This window comes from Acomys russatus, chromosome 5 (assembly GCF_903995435.1).
Source record: "Acomys russatus chromosome 5, mAcoRus1.1, whole genome shotgun sequence".
NCBI lineage: Eukaryota > Metazoa > Chordata > Mammalia > Rodentia > Muridae > Acomys > Acomys russatus.
The window spans coordinates 26,331,013-26,357,513 of record NC_067141.1 but is presented as its reverse complement, the minus strand read 5'-3'; the positions used below and the strand labels follow the sequence as shown (position 1 = coordinate 26,357,513).

Below are 26,501 nucleotides of genomic sequence, written 5' to 3'. Positions count from 1 at the left end.
GATGGAGACAATTTCTCAATTGAGGTCCCCTCATTCCAAATGACTCTAGTTTATGTCAAGTTGTCAAAGAACTAACCAGCCCAGGCCATACAGGGTAGGAGGCCCCTTGCCATGATCTCATGCAGATATATGCCCCTACCTGCATCCTTCTTACAACCAGATGTGGCCTCCCAAAGCCTATTTACACTTCAGACCTGGGGTCCTGATGCATGCTGTGCCTCGCCACCATCTTCTCTGTGGCCAGTCCTATCAGCACCTGCTCCAGCGCTGTCCTGCTGTCCTAACCTGCTGTCCTGGGTTTGGACGGGGAAGGATAACTCATGTGTGTTGTTGATTTTCTTATAGCCACTCTGGTGGCTATCGACAACCATGGGCCCAGCACCTACAGCTAGATTCACCATGACGACACGGGAGCCTGCTGTCCTATGAACTGAACTGTACTCTGTCATGTCTGCTGTGTCATGGGGGAATGGAACCTTCTGAGGCCATGAACCCTAATGAATCCTTCCCCCTGGAACTTGCCTCTGTCAGGTCACTTGACAGAAGCTACAGACAGGTAACTAAAGACCACACTTCAGACAGATCCCACCGATTAATCTGGTCTTGATTCAAGATCACGTCACTTCAGGTGGGACAGAGCCACCCTCCAGCTGTGGACGGAGCTATGAGCAACTTCTCTGTCCTCTGGGAGCCTGACTATGATCTGACAAAGTCCTCCTCAGTCACCAGAGCTGCCCAACCTTGGGGAGGGGCTTCTCTGTCAGCTGACTTATCTCAGGAGAGGGTCAGGAGGCTGCAGGGGGCACTGTGCTATGGGAAGGGACTGGACCAGCCCCCACCCCCACAGCCCCACCCCCATCCTCGCCAAGTCCTACAGGTCTGTTCAGAAAAAGTTCCAGAAGTGAGGTGTTCATAGGCTGGGCTGGACACCACTAGGGACTTGGGGGCAGCTGAAAGTTCAGGTAGTTCTGGGCGGGGCAGCAGAAGGGAGGAGTTGGGGTGGTGTTCACAGGATGGTGCAGCTCTGGGAGCCCAGGGCCCAGCTTATCAGTTGCTGGTTCCAGGGACCATAAGGTGGGTAGCGGAGGTCATTAAGCTTTTCCATCCCAGGGCTACTCAGCAGGCAGGCACGCTGGTGGGAAAAGGTGTCAAAGGTGAACTTGCCATGGTACCTGCCCATCCCGCTGTTGCCTGCAAGGACACAGAGAGCGAGAGTGTGAGTACAACAGCTGTGCAGCCCTCTTTGCCAGCCTAGGTAGCAGCCACCTGCTAGGACCAGAAGCCCCAAGCTTTCAAGGGAGCTCAGAGAAAGGCAGGGCAACCAACTAACTGTTTACAGATAAAGTAACTGAGGCCATAAGAGGCTCAGAGCCTAGAACCAGGTGGAGTAGCCAAGAACTTTTTGGGGTTGGGGCTGGATTGGGGAGGGGTTTAGGAACTCACCCACTCCCCCCAGGGGCAAGGCTGGTAGGGTCAGGTAGAGGAAGCCATCATTGCCTCCAAAGCCACCACTGCTGGTGCGTTCCAACATCTGGTTCACCACCTGAAAGAAGTGGAAGTGAGCAGAGCCTTCGGCAGTGCCTCTCCCAGCATCTCCTTGCATGGAACAGTCCCTTGTTTTAAGCATCCACTAGGGGGTGCACCTTGTAGGGGCTATGCCCATAACCAAGACACTGGGGAAATTATAACTTTATGAGAAAGCGTGGATCTGTACTGCAACCAGCCAGGCTCTGCCTGTGTGGTCCTGGTCAGTGCTGTCCTTCAATGCCATAGGAGCTTGGCATATAAGGAATTTTTCATGACTCAGAAGGGGTAGGGTCTTCCCTAGCTCTTCCAGCAAGTGGAGGCTGCCCGAGCCAGGACAAATAGCTGGCCAGCTGTATACCTGGCACTGGGGTCCTGTCTTCAGGTGTCTTTATGCAGTATTCAGTGGAACCAGTCTGGCTGGTAAAACTTGCAGCAGCAGTTTAAAGCCCCAAGCATGAGGTGTGGTCAATCTGTCCCCTTTGTACCCTTCTCCTGCCAGACCCACCTGGCTGCAGTTGGAGAAGGCATACAAAGCCAGCGGCGTCTCCCGCTTGTTAATGAACTCAATGGCCTCATCCAGGCTCCTCACAGTCACCAGGGGCAGGATGGGCCCAAAGATCTCCTCCTGCATCACAGGCTCTGTCTCCTGCACATCTACCAGCACGGTGGGTGCTATGGACAAAGGGAGAGCAGCCTCGTTTGTTGTCAGGGCTTGGATGGGAACAAAGCTCTCAAGATCTGACCTCTCAGGACTCCAAAGACTGAGTGAGTGTCCAGGGTTCTGACCTCATGGGGCAATGCAAACCAAATGGAAGCTTAAGCCCATAAAATTGGGGGTCTCAGCTCAGTAAGTCAAAAGCTGCGGGGCCTAAGGTTGGAATTGAAGAGCCAGAGTTGTGGCACCAGAATCACTAAACTCAGAGATCCAAGGATTCCTATTGAAGGCCACAGTCGGTTCCAGCATGCCCCTCATTGGTATGGAAAGGTGTCAGCCCAGGTGGGCCGTGTCCTGTGATGAGGCAGGAGACTCACCAATGTAGCGCTCCCCCTCATCGCTCTGGCCACCCACGGCCACGCGGCCACAGCCCAGCAATCCCTGCAGACGCTTGAAATGTTTCTGGTTGATGATTCTGCCCAGGTTGGGGGAGGTCTGCGGGTTGTCTCCATAGAAACGCGTGATGGCATTCTGCAGGGCAGGCACCAGCCTCTCCTGCATCTCCTGGCTACACAGGACATAATCGGGGGCCACACAGGTCTGGCCAGCGTTGAAGTAGCGGAACCAGGCCACACGGTTGGCCACGGTCTGGGGGTCGCAGTTGTCATCCACATAGCAGGGGTTCTTGCCCCCCAGCTCCAGGGTGACAGGCGTCAGGTGTTTGGCAGCAGCAGCCATGACAATCTTCCCCACCCGAGGGCTCCCTGAAGACATGGTCAAGAGGCACATTCCTCACCTGGGCAACCGGTCTGGCATGAACTTTGGCCTCCTCTCTCCACAGAGACCTGTCTCAGCCCAAGTTCTGGGCTGCTCCACCTGCCTCCAAAAGTCTGTCTCCATCCTGACCACCCAGAGGCCAGTCTCCAAGAGTCTCAGGGAGTCTGGACAGCCACCCTCAGGGACACCTCCACCTCTTGATTCGTCCCCTACCCTGGCCTATGGCCTCATCCCCCAATGCCTTCACAGGCATTCCCTGCTGTCCCCCATCCCCAGGATTCTGGCCAGGGCAACCTTCACCTTACCTGTGAAGAAGATATAGTCAAATTTGTGTTTCAGCAGCTGCCCGGTCTCCTCAGGCCCACCCAGCATCACAGCAAAGCAGCTCTGCAAGGCAGGACAGAGCTCAGGAGGCAGACCCAGGGCAGCGGGACCTCCCCCCTGGCCGAGACAGCGGTGTGGGGATGTCAGGTGCTGCCAGGCCCAGCCATGCCCACCTGGTCCAGATACTGGGGCAGCAGCTCCGCCAGCACCTTCTCTGTGTTCTTGCTTATTTCTGAGGGCTTCAGCACCATGCAGTTCCCTGCAGGAGCCAATGAGGAAACAGAAGATGGGATGCTGGTGCCTGTACCCTCCAGGGAACTCTGGATGCCCTTTTTGGGAAGGACCCTCAGGCTAGGAGGGTCCAAACCCCAACTCACCTGCTGCGATGGCCCCCACTAGGGGAGTGATCATCAAATTCAAAGGGTAATTCCAGGGCGCGATAATGAGCACCAGGCCGAAGGGCTCCTTCCGGATGAAGGCTGAGCTCATCTTGGTGAGCTAGGATGCAGGATACAGACAGCGCCTAATGAGCAGCAGGCCCTGCCCCCACCGCACCATGTGCACACATGTGGGTCCTCACCTCTCTAGGTGATGGGGTCTCCAAATGAGAAGACTGGTCTCAAGGGCAAGAAGGGGCCTGGGACAGGCTGCCCTGTGCCCTGCCACCCCACTGCCACCCTCACCCACCATCACGCAGCCAACAGGGCTCACCAAGTTGGTGGACACAGTCTCGTCCTTCATCCAAGTCTGCAGGTTCTTGAGGGCCAGGTCCACCTCATTCTGGCACAGGATGATCTCACTCATGTCTGACTCGAAGGCTGACTGTGGGAAAGAATAGGCCTTGTCAGTGGGACAAGGCCTATTCTTTCCCACACATCCCCCTTCTCTTTTAAAAAAAATTAAGAACTATAGACACACATATACATATATACATAATCATCAGGTATCAAGTACATAACCAAGTCCTTTTATACTTATTAACCTGAGAGAAAGTATTTCACTATCCTACCAAAGAGAGTCCTTTTCTTTCATGAGAAATTGCAATTATCCATCTATAAATGTGTTTTTAATTCTTAAACTAAAGCTTCTAATAACACTGTGGCTATCTAGTCTTCAATCCCATCAGAGACCCAAGAAGGAAAATCTATCTAATAAAGGACGTGCTGGCAGGCAACTTCCAAGTTGCATAGGACAGAGAGAGCAGACCGCCTGGATAGTCACCGGATTCTCTCCTTCATTGGGGCAATCAGTCTTCAGCCTTATCGGCCCAAGGCATCCAGCAAACTGCTTTTTGAAGCAGGAAATCCGACGGTCTGGTCCATCTAGTCTCTTCATAGCTGGACAACCAACTTTCCAGCATCACTGCTGATCATTGCAGACAGTCAGCCTGTCATCAGCAGTAGAGATAAAAGCAGTTTCTCCGTCCAGTGACCATTCTGTCACCCGCGTCTCTTGAAGCCCCCATCTTCAATGATGCAAATGGAGAAGCGGCCAGGAGCGGATGTCTCTCTCTGTCAGGAAAGCCCTCATCCTTAAATGCCATATTCTGTGTATCTCTGAAGAGTTTGAAGACCAACTCTATCTATTCCTACAGTTATCAACTATTCCTTTGAAGACATATACAAGAAATTAAACAAACCTGCTCTATGACAAAGTAAGTTAGTATCTAGTAGGATTTCTACGTAACTAAATACCAACTTTTATCCCCAATCTTCCTGAACAGTTTTTCCTAAGACATTAGTGGTACATGAATAATACATTAAATAAACATTGAATAAAATGAACTTAAGTTTCTAACATACAATATATATTTTGTCAACATATAACATACAATACATAAGGCAAAAATGAATGACAATATACAATTTAAATTCTTATCAATGAAGCAAAAGTTGAAGTCTTAAATTTCCATCAATCAAAAGTCTTAAATTTTCATCAATCTACAATACCAATGTAAGATTTTTGAAGTTAGTAGATTCAATAATCTACCTTTTATTCTACAGCTGACTGTGAGGTGGGGAGATGGGGTTCAAGGCCGGGCTGGGGTCTACCATTTGGATAGGGCACGAGGAAGTTCCCTTGAGCGTGTGTGTGTATAAACACAGCATAAGGGCAGCGTGGAGATCCCATGGGGAATAATTCTGGGCTGCCACTGCTTGGCCTTGAGACTTTGGGAAAACAACTTAACACCAAGTGCCTCAGTTTCCCTACTTGTGACTTAAGAACAGCTATCACCTGGCCTCTCAGGCATGTTCCATGTGTTCTTAAAATTATATTGCATTCTGCGCGTAGATCAAAGGTTAAATACACCTGGAGGTTCACTCCTTCTCAGGTGTACAAGGTCTCACAGAGGCCCAGCTGCGCCATCTAGATGCCCCTAGTGTCCCCAAACAGTACCTTGCCCACGTCCTTCGCCAGAGCATCCTGCAGCAGCTGCTTGTTGTCCTGCAAGAAACGGCCCAGCCCCTGAAGCTGCGTCATCCGGAACTTAGCAGGCCGAGTCCGACCTGCACTGAAGGCCTCCCGCAGCCTCCGCAGTGTGTTCTCACAGGGTTCTGCCCTACAGGATGGGGAAGTGTTCAGTGGTAGCCTGTGCCCACTCAACCTTTGGGGAGAGTTTCAGAAGCCCCAGGGCTTGAGGCATCCCCCCAATCCACACTAGCCACACCCCACTTTCCTATCCTCCCCAAGCCACTACTCTCCCCCCAGCCCCTGGCCTTGGGCCTCATATCCCTCCCATGTGCACATGCGTGTTATTGTATATTTTGAAGTTTTTGTTGTATGACTCTTTTTCATTGTTTGAAATAAGCAATTTCATAGCTTTTTGTCTTTTACATTTTATTTATTATTGGGTGTGGAGAGAGGGGGCGGAGCAGATTCACTAGGCCCCTCCCTGCCAGAGTAAGTAGAGGTAAGTAGAGCAGGAGGCACTCTGAGGGAAGAGATTCTGACCAACTGAGCCGCCTGGGAAGGACACTGCGCAGCCTAGCCCGTAGGCTGTGCAGTGTGCTCTGGGGTTCCCAAGGCTTTGTTTGTTTGTTTGATTTGTTGGTTGGTTGATTTTTTTGGTCGTTCAAGACAGGGTTTCTTGCTGGGCATGGTGGTGCATGCCTTGAATCCCAGCACTCGGGAAGCAGAGGCAGGCAGGTTGCTGTGAGTTCAAGGCTAGCCTGGTCTACAAAGTGAGTCCAGCATAGCCAAGCCAATGATACACAGAGAAACCCTGTCTCAAAAAACAAAAACAAAACCAAACAAACAAACAGAAGACAGGGGTTCTCTGTGTAGGCCTGGCTGTCCTAGAACTACCTCTGTAGACCAGCCTGGCCTGGAGCTACCTTTGTAGACCAGGCTGGCCTCGAACTCACTGAGATCCCTCTGCTTCTGTCTCCTGAATGGGTTTCCTAGCTTGGTAATACAGCTCTATTTGAGTCATTTCTGCTCTTGTGAGTAGCCTCTGATTAAAATCACTGGTCCCCCATGTTGGGCTTTGGTGGCATCCATACCTGGGGTGAGTAGACGTATGTGTTCTCTTCCCCCAGGAAAAGTTTTGCCACACAACAGTAGCCCAGGCTTGCTTCCAATTATGAAGCCAATACTTATGTGACTGTGTGTGTATGTGCTTGTATCCATGTGTGCTTTTTTCAAGTGTCTACATACATGTAAGAAGTGTCTATGAGCCAGATGTGGTGACACACACTTTTAATCCCAGCACTCAGGGAGGCAGAGGCAGAGGCAGGCAGGTTTCTGTGAGTTTGAGGCCAGTCTGGTCTATAAACTAGTCCAGGACAGTCAAGGCTATACAGAGAAACCCTGTCTCAAAAAAAAAAAAAAAAAAAAAAAAAAAAAAAAAAAAAAAAGAAAGAAAGAAGAAGTAGAAAAAGAAGAAGAAGAGAAAGAAAGAAAACTGTTGCTCAGTGAGTGTATCTTTACACCAGAGTGTCAGAACACATGTGTCTTGTGTGGTGAGTTGGTGGGGGTGGGTGTTGCCTTCGTCCGGATGGACAGGTGCAGCACATGATGGGACCTGCTGGTGGCCCTCAGAGGGACTGGGACAGCACCCCCCTGAGTGCCCCTGAGGTCGTTTCTCAATAGCACCTACATCCTCCCTGGACATCAGCAGCAGGTCACCATCTTAGTTAATGACATCCAGACACACATCTCTGAGGCAGTGCCTCCCTGTGGACAAAGCCACTGTCAGGACAGCACCACCACACTCCACCACAGGATATCCCCAAACCTGGCATTGAACAGAATCTTACAACAGTGCCCCCTGTGGACAGAACTCTTGGGGCAGTGCTGTGAATACAGCTCTTAGGACCTGGCCTGTTCTTAAGAACAAGGAGCAAGGGCCTGGCTGGCATGGTGGCGCACACCTTTAATCCCAGCATTTGGGAGGCAGAGACAGGCAGATGGAACTCATTGAGTTTGAAGCCAGCCTGGTCTACAAAGCTAGTCCAGGACAGCCAAGGCTACACAGAGAAACCCTGTCTCAAACAAACAAACAAACAAAAGAACAAGAGGCAAAAATCCAACAGCCACTGCAGGCTCTCAGGGGCTGGCCCACATGAGGAATGTGGGGTGACAGAAGATTATGGACATGCCCTTCTCCCCATGACAGTGTGCTGATTTCCCAGCTGAGGCATACTCATTCAGGTCCCCCTCCCCCTCCACATTCAGGTCCCCCTCCTCATTCAGGTCCCCTCTCCCTCCTCATTCAGGTCCCCTCCCCCTCCTCATTCAGATCCCCCTCCTCATTCAGGTCCCCTTCCCCTCCCCATTCAGGTCCCCTCCCCCTCCTCATTCAGGTCCCCTCCCCTCCTCATTCAATTCCCCCCTCCCCCTCCTCATTCAGGTCCCCCTCCCCTGGGGCCTGAAGGAGGAGGCAGCTCACAGCAGTGTTGCTGAGGACTGTCTCTGAGCAGACTCACCTCCTCTCAGGGCTGGATGGGGACCCAGGCCCTCCTTCCTTAAGGCCACGCCTGAGGAGCCCCCACCTAGACCCCTTCCCAGGAAGACATGGTGCCATTTCCTGCAGGGACTCCTGAAGGCTCTGGTCCCAGGGGGCTACCCAGGGGTTCCCCACTCCCTGGACAGTTGGAACCATTGGCCTAGACTCCAAGCCCTAGAGCTTTCCAGGTCCCTAGCTGAGAGCTCCTTCTGGGGTGTCAATGTCACCAGGCCTTAGCAGTGCTCCCTGCCAGGGCTCCAGAAGCTCCTGGTCACGTTGGCCTTGCTCTAACATTGCCCATCCTTCCTCCTGCCTTCATGGGGCTGAACCTGGGATGTACTAAGGCTCCCAGGGCTCCCCACTGTGGGGCAGCCTGCTTCACTCAGCCTGGTTATAATCTTTTGGATTACTGTTGCTGACTGACATGCCAGTTACATGGCAGGGGACTGTAATTATACAGAGTCAGCACCCCACAGGCATAGCCAGAGCCGGCATCCTGGCTGTAACTGCAGTGAAGACACAGGGACACTGTGCATTGTGGGTGTGGGGCAGCAGGCCTCTAGCTCACAGAGATCTGCCTTGCCTGTCTCTGCCTCTCTGACTGCTGGGATTAAAGGCCTGCGCCACCACGCCCTGCTGTGGCCTGGTATTCTTTATGTAATTTTGAACTTGAAGCAATCCTCCTGCCTCTGAGTACAGAGGTGACATGTGTATGCCACCATGCTAAAATTTTAGTCACATTTAAAAAAAAGCATCTCCTCAATTCCTTTCAGTTGCTTCTAGGTTTTCTAGGAGAACGTAACATCTCCAGAGCCACAGTGAACCCAAGCTAGCCTCAAAAATCTTGCCAAGGATGACCTAGAACCCCTGCTCTTCATGTTCCTACCTCCCAAGTGCTGGCATTAAGGCCTGAGCCACCTCACTCCGTTCATGCAGTGCCGGGGATCAAACAGGCAAGCACTCTATCATCCCCAGCCTTGTCATTTTCTTTTTCTTTGCAATAACTCACACCAGGCATTCCAGACTGTGTCTGAATTCTAGAGAGCTGAGGTCGCAGGCACAGGCTACTGTGCCCCATTGGTAATATGGCTCTTTCAACGAAAAACTGGGTCAGGTATGGTGACGCATGCCTTTAACCCCAGCACTCCAGAGGCAGAGGCAAATGGATATCTATGAGTTCAAAGCCAGCCTGATCTACATAGTGAATTCTAGGCCAGTCAGGGCGACACAGTGAGACCCTGTCTCAAAAACAAACAAACAAACAAAAACAACAACAAACAAACCCCTCAGCTCTGGCCTTGCCTCCCAAGACGTCCCCTCCTTTCTGACACCCTGGTCACAGCTCTGGTGTCCTTTGCCAGGTTTCCATCTGTTTATATGGCTGCCACCTTCAGCAGCCTGGGGCTCCTCCAGACAGGATGGGGTTTATCCCTAGTCCTGGGGGTCCTGGATGCTTCCTACCTGTCACAGGAATGTGAGGCTCAGAAGGCCAAAGCAAAAGACTGGGTACCTCAGCCCTCAGCCCCTGGTCCTGTTGTCACCATACCGTCCTAGGCTCGTTGACAATCTCTCCTTCTCGCCTCACAGCCCTGCCCTTCACCTATGAATTTATATCCCATTTCCACCAGAACTGTCCCCTGACCCAGGGCCTTTTGTAGTGAGGCCCCTTTGTCCCCAATACCAGTGACCCTACCTACCCCCGTGAGGGCTCCGAGCCTGTGTCCGCAGCAGACATGCTGGTTCCTGATGCACAGCTCCTCTCTGAGCAGGCTCCTTTACCCTTGCTGCTCCTTCTAGGTGGGACCTCAGTGGGGCACTGCCTGGGTCCTACCTGGCAGCCCAGGGTCTGGTCTTGGAGCTCTAACAGATGGCGGGTGGGGCAGCTGCCTCCTAAATCCCACACCCTCCCTGCCGGGCACAGCTATGGAAACCGGAATGGCAGGCTGCGCAGGCTTCTCTGTGGGTCTGAGTGTTCTGAGGATGATGACAGGAACTTAGCTAGTGAGGAGAAAAGTCATGGGAATGGGAGGTGAACGCAATGCTCACCGGTCCCGACAGCAATACCACCTCCTCCAGGAAGCCTCCTGGGCCTGTCATCTCCACCCTCACACTCATGCAAAATCAGGGTGTTCCTGTCTAGGGGAGAAATTGTAGGACTTATTTCTACTCTCCTGTAACCAAATGACACACACGGGGCAGAAGAACGGGGCTCTGACAGTTGTAGAAGGGACTCTACAGGCAGGGGAATTGCTCCAAAGGCGGGGAATGTCACTTATGTCTTTATTTTCTATTTACTGTGAGATCCCAGTCAAGTTACATAACTTCTCTGTGTCTGGCCGTTTTGCCTGCATGTAAGTCTGTGCACCACGTTGCATGGCTGATAACCACAGAGACCAGAAGAAGGCATCAGATTCCTGGAACCGGAGTCATAGATACTGTGGCATGGCGTGTAAGTGCTGGGAACTGAACCCTGGTCCTCTGGAAAAACAGCCAGCAATGTTAACTGAGCCATCTCCCCAGGCCCTTAGTATCAAGATTTTTGAGTTTCTCCTGGGCATGAGAAGACATGGTCCCAGCTTCCTATACAAGTCAATGTTTCTGGGGCTGCAGAGCTGGTGGCTCCCAGTGTTTCTGTGAACATTCACCCAGTACCTCCCAGGGCCCCTGACACTGTCTCTCACTGATGGCCAGACCCTGTCCCCTGCTCCCCCCTGACTCAGACATCAAACACTCCCCAAGTTCAGGGTTGCAGAGAGGGCCTCTCTGCCTGCAGGTGTCTGGCATAACCTTTCCTTGTGGCTGGAGCTGGGACAATGGGAGCCACATCACACTACAAACCTCTGGCCCCTGAATCTTTGGCTAGTTTTAGAGCTCAATGCCCATCTGGGCCCAGGAAGGGAGCACAGGGAGAGCCAAGGGGACTCAGGATGATATCTCAGGGGTGGCCTTGCCTGAGAGCAGCAGGGAGTCCCAGAGATGGCTTCTCACTCCAGTTCAGAAGCTACATGGTGTGTAGGCTACAGGCTGTGTGAAGCCTAACTCGGTAGAGACACCTCTTAAAGAAAACTAAAGCGGAGAGAAACCTGCACAGCTGTGATCCTGATAGCAGTGGGCAGAGTGTGAAATCAGATCATTAGGGTGGGTCCTGTGCCCCCACTCTGTCCTGTGCAGGGCTGCGGGACAATGACCCAAAGTGGCCAAGAGCTCTGAGCTGTCTTCTCTCACAACACTGAAGACAGACATCCACACCCAAGCTGAGTGTGGTGACTCACACCGGTAGTCCAGTCCTCACACCTGAGGCAGGAGGGTTGCCATGAGTTTGAGGCCAGCCTGGTCTACACAACGAGTTCTAGTTTAGTCAGAGCTATAGAGCAAAATTTGTCTCAGAATTAGAAGAAAAGAAGAGGAAGAGGAGGAAGAGGAAGAGGAGGAAGAGGAAGAGGAGGAGGAGGAGGAGGAGAGCTGCCGACAGTTGACTTGGAAGGCACCAGTTCCTTTGGAGGGCCTGGTGAGAGTCTTCCAGCTTCAGGTAACTGCCAGCAACCCTTGACTCAGTCTCATCACTCCGATCTTGTCTCTGTCTTGACATGACCTTTGTCTCAGAACACATCTACTGCTGTCATCCCCCATCCCTACCCATCCCCGCCTGTCACAGTGCTGGGAATGGAACCCAGAGCCTCCAGCTTGCTCAGCAAGTGCTCTACTCTGAACCCCAGTCACCTGCCCCCCCCTTTAATTTTTTTTTTTGAGACAGGGTGCCCCCCTTTATTTATTTATTTATTTTTGAGACAGGGTTTCTCTGTGTAGCCTTTGCTGTCCTGGACTAACTTTGTAGACTAGGCTGGCCTCAAACTCGTAGCGATCCGCCTGCCTCTGCCTCCCGAGGCTGGGGTTAAAGGCATGCACCACCACCACCCGGCCTACCTGCCTCTCTTATAAGGACTTATGTGACTCATGCTGTCACCTACCTGGATGACCTTCTTGCCAAGATCCTTAACTTCATCAGACTTGGAAAGATCTTTGTTAAACACAGGGTCCTGCTAGGTGGTGGTGGCACACACCTGTAACCCCAACACTTAGGAAGGCAGAGGATTTTTGTGAGATTGAGGCTAGCTTGATCTACAAAGTGAGTCCAGGAAAGCCAGGATTACACAGTGAGACCTTGTCTCAAAAACATAATAATAAAAAAAAAGTAATAATAATAATACAGGGTCCTGTAGTACATGTACCCATGTGTTTGTTTTGATCCTAAGTGTGAGATAGGTATTGGATGTAAACATGTTTTTTTGTTTTGATCCCAAGAGTGGGATGGGGAACAGACTTGTGAGAGATCAGGTGATGTTTATCCACTAGAAGATGAACCACCTGGCATGGGAGCTGGATTTTTGCCAGCTGAAACACATCTTAGTACAGGCTCTGAGAGAAGGCATAAATATGAGCCCAAAACGGGAGGCGGGGGCTTTTGGGGTCTTGGTATTGTTTGGTTGTTCATCGCTCCACTTCAAGATGCTCCTAGAGAGAACAGCACCAGGGAACGCTTCGGGGCTCCGGGTTCTGGCTGCTGTTCCAGGTTCCAAGAGCAACTTTGGTGGAATTGCTGGTCTGCTGAAATCCTGCCGACTACACCAGGGGAATCACTCCCAGGAACTGAGTCGAAAAGATCTACTTCTCCTGTTCCCATAAACCTCTCTTCTCTCCTGTCTAGGGCAGGTGGGTTGGAAGGGAGGTATAAGCATTAAAGAACCCCAAATAACGTAGGTTTGGAAAATGTCACGCCTACAGGGTCCCGTTCACAGGCCCCAGGAGTTAGTAGGTGTTGTTTTCAGGGCTACTATCTCCCTCCCACGGAGAGCAAACACCACTGCTCTATCACCCCTGGGGAACCTTGGGTCACAGCTTTGTCTCATGGCTCATCTAATCATTCCTCTGTCTTCTCTCAGGATACATCACCCCGCCTCCCCCCACAACTTTCTCTTTCAGCAATCCTGGTCTTTCATATGCTTGGCAGACTCTCTACAACTGAACTGCACCCCCAACCTCTGCCTCCCCCTCCCCTGCTTCTCTCTCTCTCTCTCCTTTGAGACAGGGTTTCTCTGTGTAGCCTTGGCTGTCCTGGACTCGCTTTGTAGAGCAGGCTGGCCTTGAACTCACAGCGATCCGCCTGCCTCTGCCTCCCGAGTGCTGGGATTAAAGGCGTGTGTCACCGCACCCGGCTTTGGCCCTCAGCTTCTTATGAGGACATTTATGATTCAACTTTGCACTGTATGAATGACCCTCTTACCAAGACCCTTAACTTCATCAGATACTGAGGTGGACTGACCCCTCTGATCGAGAGCTACAAGAGAATCCTTCCCCCTGGAACTTGCCTCTGTCAGGTCACTTGACAGAAGCTACAGACAGGTAACTAAAGACCACACTTCAGACAGATCCCACCGATTAATCTGGTCTTGATTCAAGATCACGTCACTTCAGGTGGGACAGAGCCACCCTCCAGCTGTGGACGGAGCTGTGAGCAACTTCTTTGTCCTCTGGGAGCCTGACTATGATCTGACAAAGTCCTCCTCAGTCACCAGAGCTGCCCAACCTTGGGGAGGGGCTTCTCTGTCAGCTGACTTATCTCAGGAGAGGGTCAGGAGGCTGCAGGGGGCGCTGTGCTATGGGAAGGGACTAGACCAGCCCCCCACCCCCACCCCCGCCCCCGCCCCGCGCCCCCCATCAGGTCCTGCAGGTCTGTTCAGAAAAAGTTCCAGAAGTGAGGTGTTCACAGGCTGGGCTGGACACCACTGAAGATTTGGGGGCAGCTGAAAGCTCAGGTAGTTCTGGGTGGGGCAGCGAGAGGGGAGGAGTCCAGGGTGGTGTTCACAGGATGGTACAGCTGTGAGAGCCCATGGCCCATCTCAGAAGCTGCTGTTTACAGGCACTATAGGGCGGGTAGCGGAGGTCGTTAAGCTTTTCCATCCCAGGGCAGCTCAGCAGACAGGCACGCTGGTTGGAAAAGGTGTCAAAGGAGAACTTGCCGTGGTACCTGCCCATCCCGCTCCATCCTGTAGGCAGCACAGAGCACAGGGTCAAGCTTTCAGTGGATGGCTAAGGAGATATCACACAGATCTGGCTCTGACAGCCTGTTTCCCCGTTCGTCCAGTGGGCTACATAAAGCATGCAGGTAAAAGGCTGAGCCCTCAGCTTGCCCTGGTACCAGCTTTCCAGGTGCTGGTACAGGATAGACAGTGGATATTCTGAAGCCAGGCTACGGGGGTAGAGTTGGGGAGGGGTGAAGCCAGGCTATGGGGTGGAGTGGGGGAGGTGAATCCCAGCTTTGCCCTGAATAGCTGTGCCACCTTGTGGAAGTGACTTTGCCTCAGTCTTCTCTTCTGTGACAGTGGTGCCCTCCTCCTAGGGCTGTGGTAGAAAAATAAGTGGCTCTTCAGAGAGTTCCCAGTGTGTAGGAAAGGAAAAAGACCCAGCCTGGGATTTCCAGGGGGAACAGCTGGGATGACATAGTGGGCAGTGCAGCCTGGGTATCCGGAGTGAAAGAGGCTAGAGGGTTATGGAGCCAATCAGATAAACAGCATGGGTGAGGGCCCAAAGGAGTCAGGCTTAGGGACAATGAGAGCCTTGGCGGTGGGTGACATGTTAGGACCAAGCTCAGTCAGTGGCTGCCACAGCATACAGAAGTGAGGGGAAAAGAAGGGAGTGTGTCCTCTAAGACAGACTAGGAGGGGTCAGGGCCATCTGTCACTCATTCCACTACTGAGAACCCCCAGGTAGAAGGAATGGGATATCCTTTCAGCAATGAATTAGCTCAAAGGGAAAAGGGCTGTCGAGGTCACATAAGGCTGTGGAGCTTGCATCTTCACACCCCAGGCCTCCTGGAAATAGAGGGGCCCAGGGATGGGCTCCCAGGGACATGGGAAGGCTGAAGGGGCAAGTGTACAGCCCCATTACTGAGTGAAAACATCCACACCTATGTGGGGGGTGGGTGGCTGAGGACACGCCTTGCTTGACAAAAGTCAAGGTACTTAGTGACTGGCAGCCACGGTGTGTTTTTTTAAAATCCACAAAATGGCCTATTTGTTCCCCACTGGCACATGCACGCGCCAGCACACCTGGAAGTTTCCACCACAGACTGGGGGGGGGGGGGAGGCGGGCAAGCTAGAAGGGACACTGTCGGTGGAGAGGGGCTTCCTCGCCTCCCCCCTGCACGGGGCATTGAGAGTGGCTGCGTGTTCTGCAGTTAGTGTAGCTGGATGGGCATGCACTCCTGGATCAGCCCAGGAGGGCGCAGAGCTCTCTCCGGTGCCACCTACCCACTCCTCCAAAAGGAAGGCTGGACAGGGTCATGTGCATGAAGCCGTCGTTCCCGCAGAAGCTCCCACTGCTGGTCCGGGCCAGCACCTGCTTGACCACCTGGGAAAGAAAGAGGAACTTTTGTTTGTTTTTGTGTTTGTTTTTCAAGACAGGGTTTCTATGTGTAGTCTTGCCTGGCTGTCCTGGGCTCCATTTGTAGACCAGGCTGGCCTCGAACTCAGAGAGATCCACCTGCCTCTGCTTCCCAAGTGCTGGGATTAAAAGTGTGTATCACCACGCCCGGCTTGAAAGAGGAGCTTCTAAAGGAGACCTAGATGTCCCTTCTTTCAGGGACATCTGGTACGGTCTGGTAGGGACAGACTCCTGGACCCCTACAATAGGGACATGTCCCCTGCATGTCTGCCTGTGTGTGGCCCTGGCAAGGTGTTGGGCCATAATCCCAAGGAGGAGGCATAGTGAGGTACCAGGTGGTCATAGAGGTTTCCCAGGGCGGGGACATGAGGTGGCTGCTACGTTTTATTATAACAGACAGTTCTTCGGGAGAGAAGGGAGAGAGAGGTGAGTGGCTTTGTGGGACAAGTTAGGGCTGCTGAAGTCAGGTTTGGGTTTAGCAGCCTGAGATTGGTCCCAGGGGTTCAAAGTCATTCTCAGCTTCCATAGGGAACTCACCACCAATCTAGTCTGCAAGAGCCTGCCTCACAAAACAAAGCAACTCGCATGCACATGTGCGTCCACACACACATGAATATGTCCATTCTGTCTTGATAAATAGTTCTGGGTTGGAAACCCCACACTTTTTATCAAGTTGTGAGGAACCAAGAAAGAAACTGTGGATGATGCAGAGACGGCTGAGTCCTAGTGAGATAGGAAGCACAGGCGGCACAGATTGGTGGGGAGGAGGTGTGGCCGCAGTTAATGGCGATGCCCGAAGTCATTTCTTGATTCTGACCCTTGATGGGGTAACTGGGTGTAAGGTATGGGGAAATCTACTGCCTTTGTGGTTTATCCATGAACGTATTTTCAAATAAGTGTATTTACAAAAGCATTGTTGAGGGCTTGGGGTTGTCGCTTGGTGCTTGGTTAGCATGCTTGAGGCTTTCATTTGATTCCTAGGAGCACCTGAAACCAACTGCAGCATGTACTTCTGTCACCCCAGAAGGATGGACGTGAAGGCAGGAGATTTAGGAGCTCGAAGCCACCTCAGCTATATAGAGAGTATGAGGCCTGAGTTGCATGAGACCTTGTTTCACCAAAAAAAACCAAACTAACAAAAGTACATAAAACCTTGGTTCAGCCAGCCAGGTGTGTGGTCTGGCTAGGATGTGGGAAGGGACCTCAGTGCCTTCAGGGACGGAGGACAAAAACAGCCTAAGAAGCCACCATCCCTGAAATTCTGTTTCTCCAGAGGGCCCCTGAGCTCTTCCATAGCTCATTTCTGGAGACTATACCCACCTGGGCGTTGTTGGAATAGGCGTACAGCGCCAGCGGCTTCTCCCTCCGGTTCATGAACTCAATGGCCTCATCCAGGCTCCTCACGGTCACCAGGGGCAGGATGGGCCCGAAGATCTCCTCCTGCATCACAGGCTCTGTCTCCTGCACGTCCACTAACACTGTGGGGGCTGCAATACAGGAGGTAACACAGCCCCACACATACATGGAGAGAGAGCTCGGCTCCAGGACAGGGTATCTTAGGGTCTGACTTCTGAGGACTCCACACTGTCTGGGATTCTGCCCTTATGGGACATGGGACAATAGAGGGTAGGACAGGAATTTAAATCACAATCTGGACAGCTAGCTTGGTGGGTTTGAGCTGTGGAACAGCTGTTTGTAATGGAGTCACAGACCTCAAGAAGCAGTGTTGGGGGTTCCTAGCCACCGGAAGCTAGAATTCACTGTAAGCTTAGACTTGAGGTCCAGAGTGGGCCTCGCCCCTCAAGTATAAAAGGGTGTCAGCCCAGGTGGGCCGTGTCCTGTGATGAGGCAGGAGACTCACCAATGTAGCGCTCCCCCTCATCGCTCTGGCCACCCACGGCCACGCGGCCACAGCCCAGCAATCCCTGCAGACGCTTGAAATGTTTCTGGTTGATGATTCTGCCCAGGTTGGGGGAGGTCTGCGGGTTGTCTCCATAGAAACGCGTGATGGCATTCTGCAGGGCAGGCACCAGCCTCTCCTGCATCTCCTGGCTACACAGGACATAATCGGGGGCCACACAGGTCTGGCCAGCGTTGAAGTAGCGGAACCAGGCCACACGGTTGGCCACGGTCTGGGGGTCGCAGTTGTCATCCACATAGCAGGGGTTCTTGCCCCCCAGCTCCAGGGTGACAGGTGTCAGGTGTTTGGCAGCAGCAGCCATGACAATCTTCCCCACCCGAGGGCTCCCTGAAGACATGGTCAAGAGGCACATTCCTCACCTGGGCAACCGGTCTGGCATGAACTTTGGCCTCCTCTCTCCACAGAGACCTGTCTCAGCCCAAGTTCTGGGCTGCTCCACCTGCCTCCAAAAGTCTGTCTCCATCCTGACCACCCAGAGGCCAGTCTCCAAGAGTCTCAGGGAGTCTGGACAGCCACCCTCAGGGACACCTCCACCTCTTGATTCGTCCCCTACCCTGGCCTATGGCCTCATCCCCCAATGCCTTCACAGGCATTCCCTGCTGTCCCCCATCCCCAGGATCCTGGCCAGGGCAACCTTCACCTTACCTGTGAAGAAGATATAGTCAAATTTGTGTTTCAGCAGCTGCCCGGTCTCCTCAGGCCCACCCAGCATCACAGCAAAGCAGCTCTGCAAGGCAGGACAGAGCTCAGGAGGCAGACCCAGGGCAGCGGGACCTCCCCCCTGGCCGAGACAGCGGTGTGGGGATGTCAGGTGCTGCCAGGCCCAGCCATGCCCACCTGGTCCAGATACTGGGGCAGCAGCTCCGCCAGCACTTCTCTGTGTTCTTGCTTATTTCTGAGGGCTTTCAGCACCACGCAGTTCCCTGCAGGAGCCAATGAGGAAACAGAAGATGGGATGCTGGTGCCTGTACCCTCCAGGGAACTCTGGATGCCCTTTTTGGGAAGGACCCTCAGGCTAGGAGGGTCCAAACCCCAACTCACCTGCTGCGATGGCCCCCACTAGGGGAGTGATCATCAAATTCAAAGGGTAATTCCAGGGCGCGATGATGAGCACCAGGCCGAAGGGCTCCTTCTGGATGAAGGCTGAACTCATCTTGGTGAGCTAGGGTACAGGATACAGTCAGTGCCTAATGAGCAGCAGGCCCCACCCCCACCGCACCACACATACACACACACGCGCACGCATGGGTCCTCACCTCCCTGGGTGATGGGGTCCCCAAATGAGAAGACTAGCTTACTTTCATCTCAAGGGCAAGAAGGGGCCTGGGACAGGCTGGCCCGTGCCCTGCCACCCCACTGTCACCCTCACCCACCATCACGCAGCCAACAGGGCTCACCAAGTTGGTGGATACAGTCTCGTCCTTCATCCAGGTCTGCAGGTTCTTGAGGGCCAGGCCCACCTCATTCTGGCACAGGATGATCTCACTTATGTCTGACTCGAAGGCTGACTGTGAGGTGGGGAGATGGGGTTCAAGGCCTGGCTGGGGTCTACCTTTGGATAGGGCACGAGGCAGTTCCCTTGAGCGTGTATATGTAAACACAATGTAAGGGCAGCATGGAGGTCCCATGGGGAATAATTCTGGGATGCCACTGCTTTGTCTTGTAACTTCAGGCAAGTGCTTTAATCCGAGTGCGTCAGTTTCCCCACTTGTGACCTGAGAACAGCCATCAAGCTGGCTCTCGGGGACTGTGTGGGGCTGGGGGGTGGGGTGTCAGGTGTGTGTGTGTGTTCCCAAGTTAACACTGCACTCTGAATTCAAGGCAGAGTAAATATAGAGGATACAGTTTGCACACACAGTCACATTGCAGAGTGTCACTCTCCTTAGGGACAGATCTCAGAAAGGAGGTGGCTAGCCTGGGAGGGATAACACAGCACCTCTGCGTCTCCGGGGAAATGTACCCCACCCCCACAGCCCCCAGCACCTTGCTCAGGTCCCCAGCTAGGGCGTCATGCAGCTGTTTGGTATTGTCCTGTAGGAAGCGGCCCAAGCTCTGCAGCTGTTCAGCCCTGAATCTGGCCAGCTTTGTCTTCCCTGTGTGGAAGGACTCCTTCAGCCTCCGCAGCTTTTCCTCGAAAGGGTCCGCCCTGCAATATGGGGCCGTTAACTGGGTGCCATCCGCTGAAGCTCATGGTCTCCCATGGGAATCTTTTCCGCTCAGTGGTCCCACGGGCCAGGCCCTGCAACGGTGCTGAGTGCTTCCGAACCGTGGGGCGTGTGGAGCTTGGGTTTTTGTCTTTTGTTTGGGGTTTTTGTTGTTCATTTGTGGGTTGGTTAGACTTTTGAGACATGTCCTTCATGCTGGTCTCCGGAGTATTCTCTAGCTTGAGGTGACCTGTGAATTCCTGATTGTCCTGCCTCTACCTCTCACAGAGCTAAGAGTACATGCATGAGCCAGCTCGCAAGGCCGAATGTCATTTGACGTCTGTTGCTGTGTGTCCATGTGTCAGAACAAGGATGTGTATCCTGAGTCTGTGGATCAGCGTGTCTGTGTGTATCGGCACGTGCGTGCGCATGTGCCTGTGCCCTTGTTTTTTTGTGATGGTCTGAATGAATACAGGTGCGTGCTTTGCATCTGTGTGGACAGGAGCTGTCTGTGCTGGGACCTGGTCGTGACCCTTGGCAGGAGCAGGGAACAGCGGCCCCGCTGCATGCCTTTGAGGCCCTGTTCCCATCAGCATCTCTATCTTCCCCTGGGCCTCAGCGGTTGTCACCTTCTTCAGTGAAACACAGACACACAACACACCCTTGTGAACAGCACCCCGTGTTGACAGAGTTCATCTATTGCCAACATACCATTGTGAGCAGAGACTTCTTGAAGCAGTACTTCCCGTGAACCGGGCTCCTATCAGAACAGCGCCCCACAGCGGACATCTACAAAACAGCGCCCTCTGGAGCAGAGCTCCCAAAGGGTCAGCTGACCAGCTGAAGCCTCAGTCTCTCCTCATCCTTATAATGGGGTAAAAGTATCTGGCAGGGTTAATATCACTACCTCCAGTCATAGGACCTCTCAGGACAGTGTCCCCTGTGCTTAGACCTCTCAGCATAGCCCCCCACCCCCAAGTGGATAAAGTTTTTAGGACAGCAACACAGTGGATAGAGCTCCCAGAAGAGCGCCGCCTGTGGACAGAAGTCTCACTACAATGCCCCCTGTAGACAGAGCTCTCAAGACAGTGCCCCCCATGTGGACAGAGGTCTCAGAACAGTGTCCCCCTTGCATAAAGCTCACAGTACAATGCCCCCTTGTGAATAGAACTCTTGGGGGAGCACCCCCTGTGGACAGAACTTTCAGGATAGTGCCCCTATGGAACAACAGACAGAAAGGCAGAGCCTATTCTTATGGTAGATGCAGGCAGATCTCTGAGTTCGAGGACAGCCTGGTCTACAAAGTGAATTTAGGAGAGCCAGGGCAGCACAGAGAAACCGTGTCTCAAAAACAAGGACAAAGAACAAGAGCAAAAATCCAGCAGCCACTGCAGGCTCTCAGGGGCTGTCCCAGGTGAGGAATGTGGGGTGACAGAAGACTGGACACAACCTTCTCCCCATGACAGTGTGCTGATTTCCCAGCTGAGGCCTCCTCATTCAGGTCCCCTCCCCTCATTCAGGTCCCCCCCCCCCTCCACATTCAGGTCCCCCTCCCCCTCCTCATTCAGATCCCCCTCCCCCTCCTCATTCAGGTCCCCTCCCCCTCCTCATTCAGGTCCCCCTTCCCCCTCCTCATTCAGGTTCCCCCCCCTCATTCAGGTCCCCCTCCCCCTCCTCGTTCAGGTCCCCCTCCTCCTCCTCATTCAGGTCCCCCTCCCCTGGGGCCTGAAGGAGGAGGCAGCTCACAGCAGTGTTGCTGAGGACTGTCCCTGAGCTGACTCACCTCCTGCCAAGGCTGGATGGGGACCTAGGCCACGCCTGAGGAGCCCCCACCTAGACCCCTTCCCAGGAAGACATGGTGCCATTCCCTACAGGTACTCCTGGAGGATCTGGTCCCGGGGGATACCCCGGGGGTTCCCCACTCCCTGGACAGCTGGAACCATTGGCCTAGACTCCAAGCCCTAGAGCTTTCCAGGTCCCTAGCTGAGAGCTCCTTCTGGGGTGTCAATGTCACCAGGCCTTAGCAGTGCTCCCTGCCAGGGCTCCAGAAGCTCCTGGTCACGTTGGCCTTGCTCTAACACTGCCCATCCTTCCTCCTGCCTTCATGGGGCTGAACCTGGGATGTATTAAGGCCCCCAGGGCTCCCCATGTGGGGCAGCCTGCTTCACTCAGCCTGGTTATAATCTATAGGATTACTGTTGCTGACTGACACGTCAGTTACATGGCAGGGGACTGTAATTATACAGAGTCACCACCCCATAGGCATCTCCAGAGCTGGCATCCTGGCTGTAACTGCAGTGAAGACACAGGGATGCTGTGCATTGTGGGTGTGGGGCAACAGGTGCAAAGGCCCTGTGATGCAGGTTTTGAGAAATAGAGTGTAGCAGGTCCAGTTGTGTTGATGGGACCAGCTACATGGGGAGCTGGGATGGAGTCTGTGAACCTCAAATACAACATGGAACAAAGCTGGAAGGAAGAGTGATGGTTACTCTTCCTGAGTGGGGTACAGTGCCTGTCCGATACTGTTACCCGCCTTGGAAGGGTGGGGAGACTGAGGCCCGGGGAGGCCAGCTGATTTGTCCTACTCACAGTGGCTGCTAAAAATGGGCCTTTGTGGACCCCAAAGGCCTCTTCTCTCACTAACATTATGATCATGTTCCAACGTGTAGTCCATGAAGTGTGTATGTTTGAATGTGTATGTACAGGCGCAGGTATACATGCGTGTGTGGTGGCTATAGGCTAACACTGCTTTCTCCAGTGGTCCTCTTTATTTACAGTGGAAGCGTCTCTCACTGCCCCAGAGCTCACTGATTTGGCAAGGCAAGCTATTTAGGCTGGCCCAGGGATCCCTGACTTCTGAGCACTGGGCTAACACATGGCGTGCTACACCTATCAGGCTTTTTCTTGAGTATAGCAGATCTGAACTGCTTCCATACTTGTGTGGCAAGGCATTTACCCAGAGTCATCTCTACAGCTGGGTGTATGGTGTGGACACATGTCTACCTGGTTCTGTAGAAGAATGTTAAGTCAGAACATGGCTGTTCTGGCAAGAGATCACATCTAAGATTTATTTATTTGTTTATTTTATGTATATGAGTGCTCTATCTGCATGTACACCTGCATGTCAGAAGAGGGCCATCTATACTCAAGACCTCTAGAAGAACAGACAGTGCTCTTAACCACTGAGCCATCTCTTCAGCCCCAAGAGATCACATCTAAAGACCATCTAGGTCAACAGGATCTGGCTGAAATACAAGCCTCTAATCCAGAAGACAGGAAAACAGATCTGAGTTCAAGGCCAGCCTGGTACAGAGCAAGTATCAAGTAAAAAAAAAGCTTACATCCAGGCGTGGTGGTACATGCCTTCAATCCCAAACAAAAGTAAAGTTTGTAGAAGGAAGCACCCATGTCTGAAAGTAATGCCCAATTGATGGCAGAAAAGAAGATTTGACAGAATAGGATATGCACAGCTCTCATGAGAAGAGAGAGGAAAGGGAAGTTTTACCAGGACGGTAATACAGAGATGGTTGCAGAGAGCGAGAAAGAACTCAGGTGAAGATGGAATGAGCCAGAAAATGAGAAGAAGCCAGATGATTAGATTGCTGAGTTAGTTTGAAGCCAAGGCAGATTAAATAAATCAGCTGGAGGCTGGATATGGTGGCACACTCTTTAAATTCCAGCAGGAGGCAGAGGCAAGCTGGTTGCTGTGAGTTCAAGGCCAGCCTGGTCTACAAAGCGAGTCCAGGACAGCCAAGGCTACACAGAGAAACCCTGTCTCAAAAAATCAAAAGAAACAAAAAATCAGCTGGGAGAGGAGTTTGAGCCAGAACAGCTGAGTTGAACTAGCCAGCCCAGAGCTCAGAACAAATAAGGGTGAGCTTATTAAGCAGTAAGTCTCAGAGGCTGAAAACATTCTAGGCCTAGGTTAGATTGTACGGAGGGTAGAAGTTTCCAGGACCAGGCCTAGACCAGCAGAAAGAGGCAGTTAGCCTCCCAGACAACAATAGAGCCAGGAGAATAAAAGTTTCTTTTACAAGGTACTGTCTTTGTAACCTCGAACTTGCAGCAATCCTCCTGTCTCTGCTCCTAAGTGCTAGGACCATGCCTTTTATCAACACCTTTCTGTAGCTTCAAGATTTTCTACAATAAGAATGTAATATTGAAGCCGGGCGTGGTGGCGCACACCTTTAATCTCAGCACTCGGGAGGCAGAAGCAGGTGGATCGCTGTGAGTTCCAGGCCAGCCTGGTTTACAGATCTAGTCCAGGACAGGCAAGGCTACACAGAGAAATCATGTGCAGTTTGAGGCCAGCCTGGTCTACAATTGAGTCAAGGATAGCCAAGGCTACACAGAGAAACCCTGTCTCAAAACAAAAACAAGAATGTAAGAGTTCTGGAAACACAGGAACACCCCCCCCACACACACACACACACTTTTTTTGAGACAGAATCTTTCGTAGCCTGGGTTGGCTTCACACTTGCAATGCAGCCAAGGATGGCCTTGAACCCCATTCACCTGCCTCCACCTCATCCCAGGTGCTAGGATGACTGACATGTGCATGTGTCTGTCAATGTGATCTAATTTACACAGTGCTAGGGATGAAACCCAGAGCTGCTTACACACTGGTATACACTCTGTGTATTGAGATGCACCTCCAGCCTTTTTTTTTTTAAATACAGAATTTACTACATTACATAGTCCTTGGGTTGAGAAGCCTTGTACCTCAGTCCCTAAAGGGCTGGCATTACAGGCTTGTGCCGCTCTGTCCCGCTGGAAATGTGGCTTTTTAAACATGAACCTGAAACTCCTCTTCCTTCTTCCTTTCTATCTTTCGAGACAGGGTCTCTCTGTGTAGCCTTGGCTGTCCTGGACTCACTTTGTAGAGCAGGCTGGCCTCGAACTCACACCAATCTGCTTGCCTCTGCCTCCTGAGTTCTGAGATTAAAAGGCCTGCACCACGCCACCACCACCTGGCCACCTAGCAATCTGGCCACAGCTCAGCTGGGTCCCCATGTACCCACACAGCTGCTTTCTGTCGCCTGGAACTCTCCCTGGGAAAGATGGGGCTTGTTCCTACCCCAGGAAAGCTGGGGTCCCCAGGAACCTAACACAGGGATGTGAGGCTCAGAAAGACAAGGAAGGTCAAGGGCACACTTCTGCTGCGAGCCCTGGTCCACCTACCACTCTGCAGTCCCAGGCACCTTGGTGGTCTCAACCCCTGGGCTCCTGGGCCTTCACCTCTCCTGTGACCCCCACATCCCATTTCCATCAGCCTCTGCCCCGAGTCTATGGCCCTGAGTAGGTTCACCTACCCCTGCTCCGGTTCTGGATTTTTGCCTTTGGTGGACATTCTGGCTCCAGCCGTGCAGCGCCTCTCCTACCCTGAAGGCTCCTGCGTCTGCCTCTGCCAATCCCTCTATGAGCCCCTGGACTCCACTCCTACACCCACTCCCGACAGCACAGTGAATCTGTCCTGGTGGGGCAACTGCTTTTAAACTCCACGCCCTTCCTCTACCTCTTCCCTGGCTCCACCAAGGGGAACTGGAATGACAGGATGGGCAAGCTGCTCTGTGGGCTTCCAAGATATGGAGGGGCAGGTGGGAAGCTAGCTGAAAGGATAAAAGGACCCCCTACCCCCACCCCGCAGGGGTCTCAGAGCTTACTAGAGCTGTACCAATAGTGCCACCTCCTCCAGGAAGCCCTCACAGGCTAAGTCACCATCTACACCCTCACACACTTGCACAGCCAGGGTGTCCCTGACTGGATAACAGAGGGACTTTCATTTCCATTTTTCTATGAGCAAATGGCACACATGGGGCAGAAGAAGGAGCCCTGACAGTTGTAGAGGAGACCCAGTAGGTGGGGGTGGGGGTACCCCAGGGTGGATGTCACTTATAACTTTATTTCCTATATTCTGTGTGATGCCAAATTGAGTCATTTAACCTCCCTGAGTGTAATTGTGATTGTTTTTGAGTCTCTTCTCAGGATGAGAAGATGCCAGCTTCTTACACAAGTCAGTGTTTCTGGGGCTGCAGAGCTGGTGGCTCCCAGTACCTCCCAGGGTTTGAGAGTCCCTGATACTGTCTCTCACTGGTGGCCAGACCCTGTCCCCTGCTCCCCCCTGACTCAGACATCAAACACACCCCCAGTTCAGGGTTGCAGAGAGGGCCTCTCTGCCTGCAGGTGTCTGGCATAACCTTTCCTTGTGGCTGGAGCTGGGACAATGGGAGCCACATCACACTACAAACCTCTGGCCCCTGAATCTTTGCTAGTTTTAGAGCTCAATGCCCATCTGGGCCCAGGAAGGGAGCACAGGGAGAGCCAAGGGGACTCAGGATGATATCTCAGGGGTGGCCTTGCCTGAGAGCAGCAGGGAGTCCCAGAGATGGCTTCTCACTCCAGTTCAGAAGCTACATGGTGTGTAGGCTACAGGCTGTGTGAAGCCTAACTCAGTAGAGACGCCTCTTAAAGAAAACTAAAGCAGAGAGAAACCTGCACAGCTGTGATCCTGATAGCAGTGGGCAGAGTGTGAAATCAGATCATTAGGGTGGGTCCTGTGCCCCCACTCTGTCCTGTGCAGGGCTGCGGGACAATGACCCAAAGTGGCCAAGAGCTCTGAGCTGTCTTCTCTCACAACACTGAAGACAGACATCCACACCCAAGCTGAGTGTGGTGACTCACACCGGTAGTCCAGTCCTCACACCTGAGGCAGGAGGGTTGCCATGAGTTTGAGGCCAGCCTGGTCTACACAACGAGTTCTAGTTT

General features: G+C 52.7%; 1 protein-coding gene across 6 annotated transcripts; it reads right to left on the bottom strand.

Moving 5' to 3' along the window:
* Window positions 1–875: 875 nt before the first annotated feature.
* Aldh3b2 (aldehyde dehydrogenase 3 family member B2) lies at window positions 876–25,213 on the bottom strand. 6 transcript variants are annotated; one of them, XM_051145783.1, is made up of 11 exons: window positions 25,049–25,212; window positions 19,576–19,738; window positions 19,053–19,100; window positions 3,995–4,057; window positions 3,661–3,781; window positions 3,457–3,542; window positions 3,265–3,346; window positions 2,560–2,946; window positions 2,033–2,199; window positions 1,444–1,543; window positions 876–1,191 (listed from the first exon to the last, which is right to left on the bottom strand). In XM_051145783.1, exons 1-11 carry the CDS (start codon window positions 25,084–25,086, stop codon window positions 1,007–1,009), a joined length of 1,440 nt encoding a protein of 479 aa, XP_051001740.1. In that variant the 5' UTR covers window positions 25,087–25,212; the 3' UTR covers window positions 876–1,006. The 6 variants fall into 6 exon arrangements, with proteins under 6 accessions (XP_051001740.1, XP_051001739.1, XP_051001741.1 ...); XM_051145782.1 differs by lacking the exon at window positions 19,053–19,100 and having other exon boundaries at window positions 3,995–4,105; XM_051145787.1 differs by lacking the exons at window positions 876–1,191; window positions 1,444–1,543; window positions 2,033–2,199; ... (3 more) ...; window positions 3,661–3,781; window positions 3,995–4,057 and adding exons at window positions 14,020–14,275; window positions 15,539–15,638; window positions 16,992–17,158; ... (2 more) ...; window positions 18,430–18,515; window positions 18,634–18,754 and having other exon boundaries at window positions 18,990–19,100; window positions 25,049–25,213.
* Window positions 25,214–26,501: the final 1,288 nt, after the last annotated feature.